Genomic DNA, 18,722 nt, shown 5'->3' with positions numbered 1-18,722 from the left:
CATTGGCTCCCACATAACTCGAACCCTGTATTTAGGTGACTTGAGTACCTGCTGTCAATTCTTACGCATTATTACCCTTTACCTCCTTGTACTCTCCCTTCCCCTCTGTCCCATCCTCTCTCTCTCTCTCTCTCTCTCTCTCTCTCTCTCTCTCTCTCTCTCTCTCTCTCTCTCAGTATGGAGGTGGAGGACTGGGACCCGAGCCTGGCGGAAGAGTTGGGTGTTTCTCTCGATGAGTTGAAGAAATGGATTGCAAATGAGGTTGAGAGGAGCGACTCTATACAGCAGAGGAAGACCAAGCTCGCTGAGTTAAAGGAGTGGGTGGAGCAGAAGGAGCAAGAGAAGGCAACTTTGGACACACTCTTCAAAAATACTATCCAGTGAGTGTTTGTGTGTGTGTGTGTGTGTGTGTGTGTGTGTGTGTGTGTGTGTGTGTGCACGTGTGTGTGTGTGTGTGTGTGCACGTGTGCGTGTATACTACATAACATGTATACTTGTATGTGTTTTTCTCCTGTCTGTGTCCCCCAGGTCCATAGCGGAGTGCGAGACATTAGTAAAACAGGCTTACCGCAAGGTGGGGCTGACGTACAGAGAGAGCAGTTCAGATGACGACGGAGGCGGAGGGGCAGAGACCTCCGAGGTCATCGAGATAGACGATGACGAAGACGATGACGTCATCGCCGTGGACTGTCGTACGTTTTGATGTTTACCTACAACTACTTAAAACACATAAACAAACCTTGTCTAAACAGGGTAGCCCCCAATGAGACAGTATTTTGTCGTCTCTGGCATCTTGCCACTATGTACCTCTGTTAGACATGATTTTTTCAGACTGTCCAGACAGAACATGTCAGCCCTTTGATTAATGGATTTCTGTTTCCCACATCCCATCCTTTCCACAGTGGTTCCACCCATGCAACCTGCAACACCTATTAAGGATACAGCGGTGACAATGGAGAATTAACACACACACACACACACACACACACACACACACTCCGCCTTTTATCATTGCTTCATGTTTCTGCCCCTGCTTGAATACTTAAAGCATTGTGTGTGTGTGTGTGTGTGTGTGTGTGTGTGTGTGTGTGTGTGCGCGCTCTTGTTTGTTTGTTTGTCACAGTTCAAGGACGCGTCGGCTGCTCTCCAAAGGACCTCCCATCACATGCAAAAGTTGTCTCAGACAGTCAACAAACTTCCTGTTAACACGACCAGCCCCGAAACGCAACCAGTCCAGCCAGGTAAGAGCCATTTTCACCCGTACACATACCAACCTAATACTACAGTACCCCCCCCCCCCCCCAGAATCGGCATGAGTAAGGACACTGTTAAACACAGCGTTGACCATGTAACCGCAGGGTCCCCGGTTCGATTCCGGCCGGGGACATATCTTGCATGTCATCCCTCCTCTCTCTCTCACCCATCCTTCCTGTCTAAAATCTCTACTGTATCTGTCAATAAAATGAAAAATATGAGTGAGACAGAAAAAATTACTTAACTTGTCATTCCCCTCTAGGTGGCCAGTAGGGGTGTTCTAGGGGAGGGTGTTCTGGTGCACCCATGCTGAAACACATCACGTATTGGTTGTTGAAAAATTTGACGATGTTCCAAAAAAAGGAACACCTAAAAATGATGTCACGTTATGTTCAATTGTAAGGCCAGAATTCAGCAAAACTTGTAATTAAATGTGCCAAGTGGTACTTAAGCTGTCAAATTACCAACTCATTCAGGAAATACCCCTGGAATCCGCACAAAAAAATATGGTGCCAAACTAACACATTTTTGGTTGCATTTAAAATTAAATGTCCTATTAACCAATACCTTTTGGCCAGTATTGAGAAACACTTAACACTTAAACACCATACATAGGTCATTCAGAGACGTTGAGGAATGAAGCCTTTAGAGTTGACCATCCTCAGCACTTAATATGGCCACAGTGGAACTAATCTATTTGTTTGTTAGGAGTTAATAATATTTGTTTTTACATGGTTGAATTTATGCTGTATTCAGTTGCATGCATTTCAGAATGGAGGAAAGTTGGGGTCAACATAGTGTTGACAATTTTTATTTGGAAGCATTGAAGTTGTACTTAGGGAAAATGAAGAGATGGGAATACCTTTTCTTGCATGGCTTTTCCTCTATGGATATCCATTATTTGGATTGACACATCTAGAAATCACTTCATAGGTGTGCATAACTCACCCCAGAAATTGGACTCACAGGACTTTACAAATACACTGGATATGACAGAATAGTATTGCCTTCTGAACTGTTTGTGTAATTGTGTATACTTTATTTGTCCTAATTTGAATGTATGGAATAACCTAATTTGAATGTATGGAATAATAAATATGTTATGCTATGATCCTATTCTCTGGTTATTTTTATGCCTTTATAGTGATTTAGGTGTCAGTTGTAAAAAACCTAACAAAAAAAAACCTTTGTGTTGATACTTTTCACACAACATTTCCAATTAACCATGTTGTCAAAAATATACGTTATATCAAATGTAGATTTCTCAATGGTATAAAAACAAATCCTAGCTTGAGCTTCCTGAGCTCCTGCTGTGTGACAGCGACACCAAGCGGCTACCGGATATTATAGAAGTACCACAAGGCGGAGTCACGCTCAGTCACGTGTTGGGCACGTCCTATAAATACAGACCGCATCCTTTTCTTCAGCCTCTTTTATTCGGATCAGACAAGATGGTGAGTCCGCGTCGAAGTTATGACTTCAATCCTACAGGCATCCAAGCCATCCGTTATTTTTTCGTCTTGCAACTAGTTCGCTGATAACAATGTATTAGTGCTCTACACATAGATGACATTATTGATGTGATATCTGTGATATGGTGTGAACATTTAACAGTAGGCCTACATTCGGCACACTGGTACCTTCCAAAATGGTTGCTGGTAGTACTCACTGAGGCCTTGTCATGATTACAGTGCAATTAAGCAACAGACTACTTTTATTTAGGGACAGTGGTGTAAATCAAGGAATGTATACTTAGAAACAACTGTTTTTAGTTAATTTCATCTATCGGCAATGACCTTTCTAAATACGACGCTGGGCCTTAAGCACCATGATGCCAGCGTTTAGTAGTTAGTTACTTTGCATGCAGGCTAGCTTATAATACTTCTGATTAAACTTGAGCAACCGGGTATAAGTGATGATTCCCTCGACGGGCGGACAGATTGACCAGCCTCGTGCTGGTCCTGTTGAATGTCGAGTTCTGACCTATGCTTACATGCGAGTGTGAGCCAACTTCTCAGTGACCATGCCTGTAGTGCACCATCTAACTCGTGTTTGTTTCATCCAGTCTCACCGTAAGTTTTCGGCTCCTCGCCACGGGTCCCTGGGTTTCTTGCCCCGCAAGAGGAGCAGACGTCACCGTGGTAAGGTGAAGAGCTTCCCCAAGGATGATCCCAGCAAGCCCGTCCACCTGACCGCGTTCCTCGGCTACAAGGCTGGCATGACCCACATCGTGCGTGAAGTTGACAGACCTGGCTCAAGTGAGTTGGAGGCCTCAAGATTCTTACTGGTGTCAGACGTTAATGAAGTGTTTATATGGGGTGGCGTGCTTGATTTAGTGTTCTGCCTGTGATGATCACCTCGACGGGCGGACATATTGGGTCTAACCCCCTTGCTGAAATGTCGAGCACTGAGCGCAGTCTACATTAACCTGAGCTATGATGACAATTGGCACATTAGGCGAATGTCATTGGCTAAAAATAATCCACGAGACTAAGGGGAATGTTGACTCGTGTTCAACCTCTAACCATCGATGTTATCTACTCTTCTGCAGAGGTGAACAAGAAGGAAGTGGTTGAGGCAGTGACCATTGTGGAGACTCCTCCCATGATTGTGGTTGGTGTTGTTGGGTACGTCGAGACCCCTCGTGGCCTGCGTTCGTTCAAGACCATCTTTGCTGAGCATGTCAGTGACGAGTGCAAGCGTCGCTTCTACAGGAACTGGTGAGACATTGTCAACATTCATTTGTGAAACGTACCAAAAGTCTTAAATATTTGTTAAATGCATTTCACTAGTTTGTCTGGATATTGGAGCTTTTATGTTGCTGCCCAGTGTATAAAACATGTCCTGTGTTTTACTGAGCATGTCTAACATTACGGTGCCCTCTTGTGGCAGCTCCTCTCAGGCGCCTCGTGCCCTGATGAGCTCCGGGCTCCTCTGGCCGGTGGAAAGGGCTTCTTAGAAACCGTGCCATGAGCCGAAACCTCCCTTGAGTTGTCTTTGCCCCCTGGGAAGGGAAGGCAAGCAGCTGTGCGCAGTGTTCTTCCGCTGGCCCTCTGGGGTTATGAAGGACCTGTGCCAAACCGTGTGTCTCTGCTCCTGTACCCTCCCCTCCGCTCGCGCTGCATGCTCTCAGGTACAAGTCCAAGAAGAAGGCCTTCACCAAGTACTGCAAGAAGTGGCAGGATGACGAGGGCAAGAAGCAGCTGGAGAAGGACTTTGCCTCCATGAAGAAGTACTGCCAGGTTGTCCGCATCATCGCCCACACTCAGGTTAGTCTGAATTGGACTATTCCGACACTCATGGAATAGCCAGAACCTTCCTATGTATTCTGCCCCCCTTTGTGTGTCAGTGACGAGAACACGGAACACTGCGTCAGGCATGACGTCCGACACTCATGAGGACTGTTCTCTGCCTTCCTTCTGAGACCACAATTTCCCTAATGATTAGTCAACTCTTACTGTAAAGGCCTGTGTGTATGGACCATTCTCTTATCTGCCCCTCTCTGCTCCCCACAGATGCGCCTTCTGCCCTTGAAGCAGAAGAAGTCTCACCTGATGGAGGTGCAGCTGAACGGAGGCTCCATCAGCGATAAGGTCGACTGGGCCCGCGAGAAGCTGGAGCAGGCTGTTCCCATCACCAACGTCTTCACCCAGGACGAGATGATCGACGTCATCGGAGTCACCAAGGGTCACGGATACAAGGGTATGCTGGCTTAAATGTGATGGTAGCACTGTTGTCGGTGATGAGACCACGGAAATCTGTGTCAGGCATGACTCCTGATACGCATGAAGAAATATTCCATGCTGCCTTCCTTCTGAGACTAGTTTGTTATTCATTTGACCAAGCTGACTGTTGGGTTCAGGGAGTGTCACTCACACTATTCTGTTCTACAGGTGTCACCAGCCGTTGGGGCACAAAGAAGCTCCCTCGCAAGACCCATCGTGGTCTGCGTAAGGTGGCCTGTATCGGTGCCTGGCATCCTGCCCGTGTGGCGTTCTCTGTGGCCCGTGCCGGTCAGAAGGGATACCACCACCGCACAGAAATCAACAAGAAGGTAAGTGACATGGGAGGTGATGAAGACCTGAACCTGTTACTGGACCCTTGCAGAAATCAATCTTGATCTGTAAAATTCTTCTAATCCAAATGTTTTGTGTTCCTTGCATTCCAGATCTACAAGATCGGCCAGGGCTACCACACCAAGGATGGCAAGCTGGTGAAGAACAACGCTTCCACAGAGTATGATCTGTCCAACAAGAGCATCAACCCCCTGGTAAGTTCCTCAAACATCTGTAAGCCTCTTAATTGAATCCTCGCTTCAATCACTGCTTGTGGTCATGAAGAGCAATTGGCTTCAATGTTGCTCTTGTATGTTTCCAGGGAGGCTTTGTCCACTATGGAGATGTGACCAACGACTTCGTCATGCTGAAGGGCTGTGTGATTGGGACCAAAAAGAGGGTGCTCACCCTGCGCAAGGTGAGCAGTCTGCCCCCCACACCCTGTTGCAGTATACAAGAATTCTGAAACCCTGAAATTATATTTTGATGTTTTTGTATTGAGGACTTTTTTTTCTCCTCTCCCCTGTAGTCTCTACTTGTGCAAACGAGCCGTCGTGCCACTGAGAAGATCGACCTCAAGTTCATCGACACCACATCCAAGTTTGGCCATGGCCGATTCCAGACAGTGGAGGAGAAGAAGGCGTTCATGGTATGTTTGAAAATGGCTGTTACTGCTTTCACACCTTGTGGCGTCCCCCACCACTCCATCAGCCCCCTTGCACTGTACGTAACCTGGCTCACCTGATCAGTATGAACTTGGGTTCCATTCCAGTGCAAAATTAAACTTCAGTGAGTGGCAGGGAGCAGTATCGTTTTGTGCTGTTCCCTGTTCACTCACTGAGAACATTGCCCCTTGTGCCACTGTAGTGGTTGATTGCTGATCTCTGATCTCTGTATTGGCGCTGTCTGACCCATGTCTTCTCTCCTACAGGGACCACTCAAGAAGGACCGCATTGCCAAGGAAGAGACTGCCTGAAGTCTCTGTCTTCCAGCTCTGTCTGTGGTGGAATGAGCATGTTTCAAACATTGCTGCAGAGTTATTTAATAAAAAGACCAAAAGAAGTCATGGCTCTCTCCCTTTATTATGAAATGCATTTGTACTGAGCCTAACCAGGTACATGGATTTAACAGGTACTTTTGTGAAGTTTAAACAGTTCTAACTGTTGGTAAGATCGACATGGAGGATTGGAATCAGCGGGCAGTCAAAGTACTGTAGTGTTATCAATGTAGAGGTTGCCTCCCTGAGGGTGACCTGAAGAAGCTCCCACCTCAGACCTGTTGTGGTCTGTGTACGGTGGCCTGGCAGTGCCAGATCAACAAGGTGAGTGACATGGGAAGTGGTGTCAAAGAATTGAACCATTACAGACATGCTCTAAAATTGCCTCCTAACCTAGTTTGTTCTGTCTATTCCAGATCTACAAGGTCAGCCAATGCTACCACACCAAGGATGGCGAGCTGGTGAACTCTTACTGAGTGAGCTGTCCAGAGCACTGAGGTCTTGCGCTATGGAGATCATGCTGAAGAGCTGTGATGTGGACAAGGTGAGTTTGCCCCCTTGTGTACATTTAGTAATGAAAGTGCTTTGTTATAATAAATGTTATTGAGTAATGTTTATTCTGTCCCCTGTAGTCTTGCTGCTGCTGATTAACCATCATACCCTTGTGGATCACCCTCAAGTTCATCACCACATGCCTCCATTCCAGGCACAAGAGGAAATGAAGGCACTCATGGTATGTTAGAATTCTTCTCTCATACTATTGCGTCCATGCCCTCCTGCACTGTTCGGAACCTGGTTCAACTGCTCAGTATGAACAAGGCTTTTTATACATGTGCTATATAAAACTTCAGTGAGGCAGGGGAACGGTACCTTCTTGTGCTGTTCCCTGTTCACTCTCTGGGAACACTGCCCCTCATGCCACTATTTTAGCTGTAGTAATTAATTGCTGATGCCTTTGTCACTGACTGAACTGTCTCCTCCCCTACAGGGACTACTCAAGGACCGCATTACCACAGAAGAGACCGCCTCAAGTCCCTGTTCTCCAGCTCTGTCTGGTGGAATGAGTTCATCCAGCACTGCAGTTTTTTAAAATGTATAATAAAAAAAGAAACTTAAGAAGTTGTCTCTCCTTTTGTCATAAAATGCCTTTAAAGTTTAAACCATGCCATGGGTACTCGGTCTAGTCAGGGTTAACAGGTGCACTCGTCAATGATAAACTTTAAACTTGAGGTTGACATGTATGATTAGAATCAGCTGACTTTTAAAGTGGCTTTTTTTTTATTCACCTATAGTTTTAATGTAGAGTGCCTCCCCTGAGGGTGAGCTGAAGGAAGTCTTAAGTGTTTGGTTAGTGGTGGCCTTGTAGTTTGCCTGTGTCAGCATGTTAGGAACCTGCAGATGGTGGCTCAGTCAATAATATATACAGCAGATGTGGTTAATTGGTACAGTACAAGTCAGCTGTCACAGATTGAGCCCCAAGGTTGACTGACTTGGCGACCATGATGTGTGTACATAGCGTTTTTGTTTGATAGAGTTCATTAATTCAACAGCCTTATGTATTAAATTAGTCTTCACCCATACATCTAATGTGAGGGGACACCTTTATGATTTGTGTACATGCAGCAGAGCCGCTAGACAGGTGCTTGTTTGGTCCTTTCCCCCCCCGTGCCGTCCTACGTCCTTCCTGTGTGTGGGAGGAGGTGGCTTGGCTGACGGCAGCCCTCTGCTCCCCTGCTGCAGGCTGGTCCACATGTTCACACAGGAGAGGATGACTGCAGTCTGCTTCCGGCCCTCACACCGCTTTACACTTCATACACAACATCAGTCCAAGCTGGTCACTTCCTCTGGTTTTGTTGGAAGATTTAACCATACGTCTTGTACCATTATTTTCTGTGACGGATGTTCTGCATATTGATTTTGACATGTGAATGTGGGAAACTACACATAATGGATTTGTCTCTAAAGCCATCTTTTTGTATAGTGCATCGTGTACTGTATCCTTTATTTCTCAATACACTATTCCTGATGAACCTTATCAGAGCTGCTTAAAGGTAGTCATCTCTTAACCTCTGTTTGGTTACGGACCAGAAGGGCAGTGTCAGCTTTGAGTTCTAAATGCAGCAATGGCCTCCCCATATTAACAGCATAAGTGTAAAATATAATTGCGTTCCATATAGCTAACATAGCAGGCTATACGTCCTTGTGCCCAGGGCTTATGCACATATTTGGCTGACTTCAGTCAGAACTTTTCCCAGCTACTGTAGTAATTAAGCTTCACCATCCTCTGACTCATCATGGCAAAACTGCTTTCACCTCCACTTCAGCAGGTAATGAGGAGGACCCTGAGAGGGCCTCGCAGGCCGCTTAGACGTCCCTCAGATTGCCTGTTTGAGAGATCTATGCATAATATTTTGCAGTCTTTGCAAAAATAAGGATTTTCAAGGTCCCCTCCTTATTTTCCATTAACCTAAAGTCTTTGGAGGACCATTGTCATCCTTACATACCTAGCGTTTCCATCCTTACATACCTAGCGCTTCCAGCTTGCCTCAAATTTCACCAACCAAAGCAGTTCTTCTCGTTGGTCAAAGACAAAAAAAATAAATCCTAATACGTCACAATATAGTATTGTCACAGCACATCCCCTGAAATAAGTGGTGCAGTGTCCTGCCTGTTTGTGGGAGAGAGGAGAGGCAGGCAGGCTAGAGCGGAGCAGAGCAGTATGTCATTGTGGCTGGAGGGAGAGTCATGGAGATAGCCCTGCTGTTATGTAATAACCTCCAGAGGCACTGACCCTCACTGCAGCACAAGCAGAGATGCAGTCCCAACACCCACAGCGCTCTTTCACATAATTTAACTTTTTGGGGTGTTTTTTTTATTTGTTTACTCCCAAATGTGCCGGTAACGGTCCAGAAGTACAGGACTAATTACTCTCTCCTTTGGTAATGCAGGTGAGGTCAGGTGTCCTGGTCATGCTATTCTCTCTACCAACCTCACCATCTGCTACCGAGCACCTCCGCAAGAATGAAAGAAACACACTACACGTTTCAGCACAAGTCCGTTCTCATGATTGCAGAAACAAATAAACCACTGTCATCACATAGTGAAGATCTGTGTCATGTGATATACAGTAAGGGACCAGTATGGGTCGTTTGGTACTAGAAGTTCTCGCCTGTGGCTCTCTGAAGCATCCAGTGGAGCCTCCTGTACATCGCCCTCGATCCTGAGGCAGCAGCTGTTGGTAGTGGGACATGAGCCAGGTAGCCAGGGTGCATGCTGGGACTGCACATAGAGTATGGCCAAACATTTGATTTGTGTGTGTGTGCGTATGCATGTCAAGTGTGTGTGTGCGTGTGTGTGTGTGTGTGTGTGATGGTGTGTGTGTGTGTGTGTGTGTGTGTGTGATGGTGTGTGTGTGTGTGTGTGTGTGTGTGTGTGTGTGATGCTGTGGGTGTGTGTGATGGTGTGGGTGTGTGTGTGTGTGTGTGTGTGATGCTGTGGGTGTGTGTGATGGTGTGGGTGTGTGTGTGTGTGTGTGTGTGTGATGGTGTGGGTGTGTGTGTGTGTGATGGTGTGGGTGTGTGTGATGGTGTGGGTGTGTGTGATGGTGTGGGTGTGTGTGATGGTGTGTGTGTGTGTGTGTGTGTATTATGTGTGTGTGATGGTGTGTGTGAGGGGTGTCCTGACCTGGCAGAGAGTCAGTGTCGTACCTGCGGGTTGAGGAAACCCGCTGTGGCGCTATGGCTGGGTGTCTGACCATGGTGGGGCAGGACCTCTCTCTCAGGTTTACTGCACATGGAGAAGATGGGGACCAGGGGCCTGTCCCTCCTCACCCTGCAACAGCAAATCACTGCTGCATCAACTATTCTCAACAGACTAATACTGCCTCAAAGGGATATTGTGAGGTTGACAGAGATGCTACAGATGCAACGACAATAACCCTGAACAACTCAGGAGTAGCTCTAAATGAAAAGACCTTATAGCTTTTGCCTGAGTCTGCCAGACTGCAGCTCCAATGCACCCCTGCACTGTGGCATCAGTATTCCAAGCCCGTTCCCATGGACACAGCGTTCCCTAAGCTGACAGCAGCGCCCTGCATGCAGTAATGCGACACACCACCAGAGAGCAGGATCTCAAGGCCCATTTTTATTCACTTCCTCTGTGAGCTGGTACTATCTTCTTTGGTGTAGGCTACCAGATTTTTGTCCGTACCTCTTTTTTCAACTGCTCCGTATGATTTAGTGAAATAAAGACCACACAGTTTATAAAAGCAGTCTCTAGACTCTTTCCTCTATGGTGGTTGTAACTGTAACACCGTGAAGGGATTTCGCTTTTGATTTTCGTCAACTAGAAGATATGATATTTCCTCATCTGAAAGAACATGTTTTGTCCTCTTGTGAGACAGTTGTATGCTATGTATGCCAAACTCTCCACCACCCAAAAATACCCAGAGGTGTGCGCCGTCAGCAACTGTTTTCTGGTCAGCACAAAGAAGAGGCCACATCATATACTGTATATATACACGCGCACGCCCGAGAAACGCGCACGCGCACACACACACACACACACACACACACACACACACACACACAAATCTCTCAAAAGAGCGTTATTCTCGCCACCTTTAGAACTCACACTGCTGGTCTGGCATCCACTGTTGAATTACCGCTCCAGCTTCCTTAAGGTGGCCCTGTCTTTGTGACGGGAGAACAGTAGAGACTTCAGGTGACGGGCCTCGGAGTCCCATGGGGTGCTCTGTCTCAGAACACTGCCTCGTAAAGTCAGAGAAAGGTCGTTGTTGGTCTGACGTGGGGTTACGTAACCTTGGAGACTGTCATAGACACAGAGACAGCTCAGAGAATCTGCTTTTAGTATTCCGAGCCAGAAGGGGACAGTATGTTCCTCCGGCCTCATCTGCTCAGCCCCTCCCCCCCCCCCCTCGCCCCCCTCGCCCCCATCCCCCCCCCCCAACCCCACCTCCTGCCAACACCCTCCCCCCCGCCACTTCTCTGATCACACAACACTGCAGAGAGACACACCAGGCACTTTGATCACCACACTAGGAGAGAGGGAGAGAAGGGGAGAGAGACACAGAGGGAGAGAAGGGGAGAGAGACACAGAGGGAGAGAAGGGGAGAGAGACACAGAGGGAGAGAAGGGGAGAGAGACACAGAGGGAGAGGGGGACACAGAGGGAGAGGGGGACACAGAGAGAGCGAACCACACACTGAGAGACACACAGTAAGAGGCAACAACACCTCACATCTCGTCCAACAAGGAATTGCAGGGATTGACACACACACACACACACACACACACACACACACAGGCGACGGGGGGAGCACAAGAGAAAGAGAGGGAAGGATGGAGATGGAGAGGGAGAGGGAGGCAGAGGGAGAGGGAGAGGGAGAGAGAGAGAAATAGAGAGAGAGAGAAACCCCGATGGAAAGCAACACTCACATACAGTACACACGCACACACAAACACACACATAAGTAGAGTGTGAGAAATCTCCCGCTCTCCCTCCTCTTGCTCCATTTCAGAAATGACACTTCATACCCTTCAGCGACAGAGCATGGACACCCAGCCTACAGAACAAGAGCGGCGCCTTCCTCTCTCTACGCGGTGCTTAGCAAAGCTAGCGTTAGCATCACCGCTGAGCTCTCCCTAAACCTCTGTGTGGCATCACCACGGAATGTCCAATTCTGTTGGCCTGCCAAGAAACAGGCTTGACTCTTCAAGGGCATGTCTAACCACTCCAGACTCCCCACAGTGAAGATGAGGGTCGAAGGGGGGGGGTTGTTGAGGATCCACAGAGGATCCATTCCTAAGGAGCTCATTAAGAGCGTGGGCCAGAGAACCGTGCCCCCCCCCCCACACACACACACACACACGCACACACACCCCCGCAGTGAGCTGGGGCTCTTGTATGGATGGACGCCACCGTCACACTGTCAATTAGATTGCAGTGATGTCAACAGCTCTTCTCTTCTTTCATCACATGTTCTGCATTCATTCTAAGAGAGAGAGAGAGAGAGAGAGAGAGAGAGAGAGAGAGAGAGAGAGAGAGAGAGAGAGAGAGAGAGAGAGAGGAGAATATGTGTGAGGTGTGAGAGTGGGGGACAGAACAGAGGGAGAGGAAAGAGAGAGAGAACAGAGAGAGAGAGAGAGATAGGAGGATGAGAGAGTTGAGGAGAGTTACATATGAGCGGGAAGAGGCTACGGGGATAGCAGGAACACCAGAAAGCATCAACAGGGGAAGAGGATGAGAGCAGGAGGAGAGGAGAGGAGAGAAGAGGAAGAGGGGTGGGGGAAGGGAGGAGATAGTATGCGAGTGGGTGAGTCACTGAGGAATAGAGAATGAGAGATTGTGCAGGAGAGGCAAATTAAGGACAAGCATGTCAGCCAGACAAGATGGAGGGAGTGAGAGAAGGAGGGACCGAGAGAGATGAAAGAGAGAAGGGGAACATTCATTCCTACACACATATTAAAAACCGACGTGCATGTGTGCGTATTTTTGTGCACGTGTGTGTGCGCGTTGGCGCGTGTGTGCGCGTTGGCGCGTGTGTGCGTGCGTGGCCTGTAGATGTTGTTACATGGTGATGTTAGTATCTCTAAACCCTCCTCCTCCACTTCTGCTTTAATGTAATCGAGGCTTGTAAAATGGCTGCTGCTTATGAATTCTGAATAAAAAATGCCTATACATAAAAAATAAAAAAAAAGTCCTATTCATTCAGAGTGCTTCGTTGACATAATTCTTACACAGATTTATGGAAAGAAGCTTTTGTCAGAGAACTCTAGATAACAGTGAAGTGAAGATCTCAGCACTTTGTTTAATAGAAACAGTTTTGGGGGGGTTTCATCTCCTCGCAATGAACCTGTTGGCCTCGTCACTTGAATGTAGTCTGGGAGGATTTCAGGCAGATGGCACAGATACATGAACAGTAACCCTAGCTTCAACGGACTTATATGTGCCGTGCCAGGTTGCCTAGACCACTCTCAAACTCCCACACTGTTCTGCACACATATACACAGACCATGGTGCAAGAGAATGAGACCCTTCTGTTCCACTTATAGGTCTGCTTCGTGTATATGCCGCACACACACACACACACGCACGCACACACGCACGCACGCACACACACACGCACGCACACACACGCACGCACACACACACACACACACACACACACACACACACACACACACACACACACACACACACACACACACACACACACACACACACGCACACACACACACACACACAGCTTAGTGCAGACCTGACACACCGGTGCGAAAGCAATGCTTTTAGGGCGGTCATGAAGAAAGGTGTAGGATCTAGTTTCAACATGGATAGCTCTGTCGTGAGAGTCTTGGTTTTATTGCAAACCTGTGTTTTCAGTAATACCATATCCTAGAAAGATGTTGTGTGTTGGTGTATTGTGTATGCAGTTTTTTTCCTCAATGGTTATCACTCTACCTTAGAGAGAGCATGTGCTTGGTGACACATAAACAGGATAATTTTCATGACGAAGATTAGAGGTGATTCACACAAAGACGCACACACACACACACACACGCGCACACACAGGAACATGCTGTGTTTGAGTTACACTCTAGCGACAAGATACAGAGTGTTTTGATATGAAGTGTGGGTGTGAAGAAGCACAGAAGAGGAGAGCGTTTTGTGTTTGTGTCTTTGAGACAGACGACACATAGTAAAGGGTGTTTTTGTGTTAGTGCATATTACACACACAGAGAAGCAAGTGTTAGTGTGTATCAGAAACCCACAAAGCAAAAGGGTGTTTAGTAGGAGTGTGTGTTAGAGACAGACATTGTGTTTAGTAGGAGTGTGTGCTAGAGACAGACATTGTGTTTAGTAGGAGTGTGTGCTAGAGACAGACATTGTGTTTAGTAGGAGTGTGTGTTAGAGACAGACATTGTGTTTAGTAGGAGTGTGTGCTAGAGACAGACATTGTGTTTAGTAGGAGTGTGTGTTAGAGACAGACATTGTGTTTAGTAGGAGTGTGTGTTAGAGACAGACATTGTGTTTAGTAGGAGTGTGTGTTAGAGACAGACATTGTGTTTAGTAGGAGTGTGTGTTAGAGACAGACATTGTGTTTAGTAGGAGTGTGTGCTAGAGACAGACATTGTGTTTAGTAGGAGTGTGTGCTAGAGACAGACATTGAAACATGGTGATTTGTTCCCCTAGGGTTCGTTTTTTATTCATCGGGAGTTGATGCATCCAAGTATAGGATCATTCGGTTTTGGCACCTTTAAAGATTTAATTTTCAATTTGAACAACACATTGAAAATCAAAAGAAACAAAGAAATGACTAAGGCTGTGTGAATTTGAAAAATAAAATACATACCTACATATACAGTATATCTCAAAAGTGAGTACACCCTTTAGATTTTTGCAAATATTCTGTCATATCCTTTCAGGGGTTAACACTATCTTAATGAAACTTTGATATAACTTAAAGTAGTCAGTGTGCTGCTTGAATAACAGCATAGATTTATTGTCCATTGAAAATTACTCAGTACACAGCTGTTAATGTTTAAACAGCTGGCAACAAAGTTGAGTGAGTACACCCCATAGTGAACATGTCTAAATTGTGCCCAAAGTGTCAATATTTTGTGTGACCACCATTGTTATCTAGCACTGCTTTAACCCTCCTGGGCATGGAATTCACCAGAGCTGCACAGGTTGCTTCTGGAATCTTCTTCCACTCCTCCATGACGACATCACGGAGCCCACGGATGTTGGACACCTTGCACTCCTCCACCTTCCTCTTGAGGATGCCCCACATGTGCTCAATTGGGTTTAGGTCTGGAGACATACTTGGCCAGTCCATCACCTTAACCTTCAGCTTCTTCAGCAAGGCCGTTGTCATCTTGGAGGTGTGTTTAGGGTCAGTATCATGTTGGAAAACTGCCCTAAAAAACGGCCCAGTTTCCGAAGAGAGGGGATCATGCTCTACTGCAGGATGTCACAGTATATATTGGAATTCATGTGTCCCTCAATGAAATGCAGCTCCCCAGTGCCGGCAGCACTCATGCAGCCCCAGACCATGATGCTGCCACCACCATGCTTGACTGTAGGCAAAACACATTTGTCTTGGTACTCCTCACCAGGGTGCCGCCACACACGCCGGACACCATCTGACCCAAACAGGTATATTTTGGTCTCATCAGACCACAGGACATGGTTCCAGTAACTCATGTTCTTGGATTCATTGTCTTCAGCAAACTGTTTGCGGGCTTTCTTATGCATCGGTTTCAGAAGAGGCTTCTGTCTGGGGCGATGGCCATACAAACCGATTTGATGCAGTGTGCGGCGTATGGTCTGGGCACTGACAGGCTGACATCCCACTTCTGCAACCTCTGCAGCAATGCTGGAAGCACTCGCACGTCTATATTTGGAAACCAACCTCTGGATATGACGCTGAGCACGTGGACTCAACTTCTTTGGTCGACCCTAGCGAGGCCTGTTCCGAGTGGAACCTGTCCTGGAAAACCGCTGTATGATCTTAGCCACTGTGCTGCAACTCATTTTCAGGGTGTTGGCAATCTTCTTATAGCCAAGGCCATCTTTGTGAAGCGCAATAATCATTTTTTTCAGCCGCTCAGAGAGTTCCTTGCCATGAGGTGCCATGTTGTCCAGCATTCAGAGAGAATTGTGCCCAAAACACCAAATTTAACAGCCCTGCTTATCATTTACACCTGAATCCTTGTAACACTAACGAGTCACATGACACCAGGGCGGGAAAACAACATCATTGGGCACAATTAGGACAAGTTCACTATGGGGTGTACTCACTTTTGTTGCCAGCTGTTTAGACATTAACAGCTGTGTACTGAGTAATTTTCAAAGGACAATAAATCTATACTGTTATTCAAGCAGCACACTGACTACTTTAAGTTATATCAAAGTTTCAGTAGGATAATGTTATCCCCTGAAAGGATATAACAGAATATTTGCAAAAATCTAAAGGGTGTACTCACTTTTGAGATATACTGTGTATTTATAAAGAAATAAACCAAACCATTTTAAAAAAGCAGTTTTGTTCAATGTAGATTGTTTGGTTTGTTTCACAAAAGCATAAGATAAAATGAAATAATAATAAAAAAAAAACATAAGAGAAAAATTCACATGAAACATTAATATTTTAAACTTTAGCGTCATCGCTTTTTTCCCCTTATAATTATCATTATCCTTTAAAACTTAAGTTTCTCAAGAGCAGATTTGCTGTAATTTTATAGCATGCATTTAATTTCTGAAATTGTGAGTCACTTAGCTTCTCAAGTACTATGTCATGTTTAACTTGTTGCTTGACTTTTTCACAAGTTTATTTTGTGTTTGACGTCCTCTTCTTTTTCTCCCCTCTCCTCCTTCCTTTTTTCTGTAGAAGTCGTGTTTGGAGTCTTATCTTGTCGTGTGAACTTTGACCCCTTTGTTGGTTGTTTCTGTTGAGGGGGTTCAACGCTCCGATGACGACCCCGCCCCCAAAAAAGAAAGCGAACAGGGACTCAGAAAAAGGCGAGAAGGTTCTATTAAAAGAATAGATATTTGTCTACTGTTGACTGTCTGCATCTGTCTCTCGTGTATCAGCAGCTCTGTAGTGAACCTACAGTACTCTCTTTTGCTCATCTTTCCAGCAGATCCTAAAAGAGTTTTTTCTCATGTTACCAACAGCACTTAGTTTAGTTTACTTGTTTGTTTTTTTGCTTCAGTAAAGTCTGTATCTCTTGATTATTAACTTAATAATTTATTTATAAAAGTAATACATATATATAGTACCTTTGTTAGAGTTTACAGATTGGGCTAATTCTTACTGAATCCCAAGCTGCAACGGTTCACAGTTTTAATGCAAAGAATAAATAAATAAATATGACAATAAATGAAAGAGGCGTAGGCTAGTGGTGAGGGGTGGAGGGCTAGCTTGTTCTGTTGCTCTGCCCAAACTACGGGGCGAGCGGTCAAATAAAAAAAGTTATGAAATTATGAAATCAAATCATATCTCACAAATGCCCCCCTCCCTTTCAGTGCCCCACCCTCCTCACTCAACCCAGCGCAAAAAACCCCCACTCACTCTCTTTGGGCAATCTGCCCCATTCTCCCAGTTCTACCATTCACTCCAACGGAACCCAACAAACCCGTTTAAAAAACTCTTTCCACAACGGTAGATGGGAAAATCATGCAGTTGAACGGAAAAAAAGCATCAATCTTTACAAACATGGAATCTCATCTTCGCCTATGGTATAGTAGACACACAGGGGAGGGGGGGGGGGGGGCTGTCTCCCTGTCTACCCCTCCCTGGGCTGGGCCTCTGCTCCTTCATACAGGCGTGGTGCGGCGGTTCGCTGTGTTAGTGTTGGCCGAGTCTTTCAGGTCCTTCTGGATGCAGTTGTGGACCTGCAGGAAGTTGTGGTCCCTCTCCGAGTTGTAGGTGGCGGTGGGCGTACCGGAGGTCTTAAGGGTGTCCCGGGGCAGCGTGTACATGGAGATCTCTGTGGAAGGCAGTGCGCTGAAGCCCTTGAGGCCCACGGGCGAGGTGTCGCGGGAGTGCGAGGGGTCTGTGGAGCGGGAGGAAGAGCGTGAGCGGCGCCGGTAGCGGTAGCGGTAGCTGGGGATGCGCGTGATGGCCGAGCCCTGGAGGTAGTCAGCGGCGTGCTGCCCCGCCCGGAGCTGCCGGTGGCGGTCGATGAACATGTGCACGGCCAGGACGCCCACCATCTCAGCCATGATGAAGGAGAGGGCGCCGAAGTAGAAGGACCAGCCGTAGGAGTAGCTGTTCTTCTTGGAGTCGCTCTTGGAGGGGTCCCCCGCATTGGCTGATATGTACACGATGATGCCGATGATGTTGCTCAGGCCTGGTGGGTGTAGGGTAGGTGGGTGTAGGGTAGGTGGGTTTAGGGTAGGTGGGTTTAGGGTAGGTGGGTGTAGGGTAGGTGGGTTTAGGGTAGGTGGGTTTAGGGTAGGTGGGTTTAGGGTAGGTGGGTTTATGGTAGGTGGGTGTAGGGTAAGTGGGTAGGTGTGGGGGTGGGGGGGGAGGAAGGGGAGGGGAAGAGGTAGTGAAAGAACAACAAAGATGATTATGCAATCAGTTTCGACATGACACTACTGGGTCTGTCACATTTAAAACTCCATAGGAACCTCTCCTGAAAGTTGAGTGCCAGTTCAAGTTCTCGTAAAACCTTTTTTATTTCAAGTTCAAGCCGAATCTTTGTAAAGAAACGGATTCATACAGGGATACTGGGCATACTGTAGTTATCATAGTAGCTCCTGCCTTTACAGTGTCTGAGAGTATAGGTTCACATCCCGAGGCATCCCGAGGCACATCATCCAGGGATTCACAGAGGGGTCGTTCAGGTCTAACGGTAGAGATGATCATCTACTCATATATACTTATAT

At 46.7% G+C, this 18,722-nt stretch overlaps 2 protein-coding genes across 2 annotated transcripts in view; one reads left to right on the top strand and one right to left on the bottom strand.

Annotated features, from left to right (window-relative positions):
• Nucleotides 1-2,688: 2,688 nt before the first annotated feature.
• Nucleotides 2,689-6,389, top strand: rpl3 (ribosomal protein L3). Its single transcript, XM_080524856.1, has 10 exons — nucleotides 2,689-2,708; nucleotides 3,320-3,512; nucleotides 3,806-3,974; nucleotides 4,388-4,523; nucleotides 4,770-4,956; nucleotides 5,148-5,308; nucleotides 5,423-5,524; nucleotides 5,632-5,727; nucleotides 5,839-5,958; nucleotides 6,241-6,389. Exons 1-10 carry the CDS (start codon nucleotides 2,706-2,708, stop codon nucleotides 6,283-6,285), a joined length of 1,212 nt encoding a protein of 403 aa, XP_080380982.1. The 5' UTR covers nucleotides 2,689-2,705; the 3' UTR covers nucleotides 6,286-6,389.
• An 11,256-nt stretch (nucleotides 6,390-17,645) lies between these two features.
• The window catches only part of cacng2a (calcium channel, voltage-dependent, gamma subunit 2a), a gene marked incomplete at both ends in the record, with an annotated part of 44,415 nt that continues 43,338 nt past the window's right edge, over nucleotides 17,646-18,722 (bottom strand). The window contains one exon of the mRNA XM_080524112.1: nucleotides 17,646-18,181. Coding sequence (XP_080380238.1) covers nucleotides 17,646-18,181 — 536 coding nt within the window. The remainder of the gene's footprint in view (nucleotides 18,182-18,722) is intronic.

This window comes from Nansenia antarctica (assembly GCF_963989245.1).
Source record: "Nansenia antarctica genome assembly, chromosome: 2".
NCBI lineage: Eukaryota > Metazoa > Chordata > Actinopteri > Argentiniformes > Microstomatidae > Nansenia > Nansenia antarctica.
The sequence above is the reverse complement of the archived record's forward strand: the minus strand, read 5'-3'. Positions and strand labels throughout refer to the sequence as shown.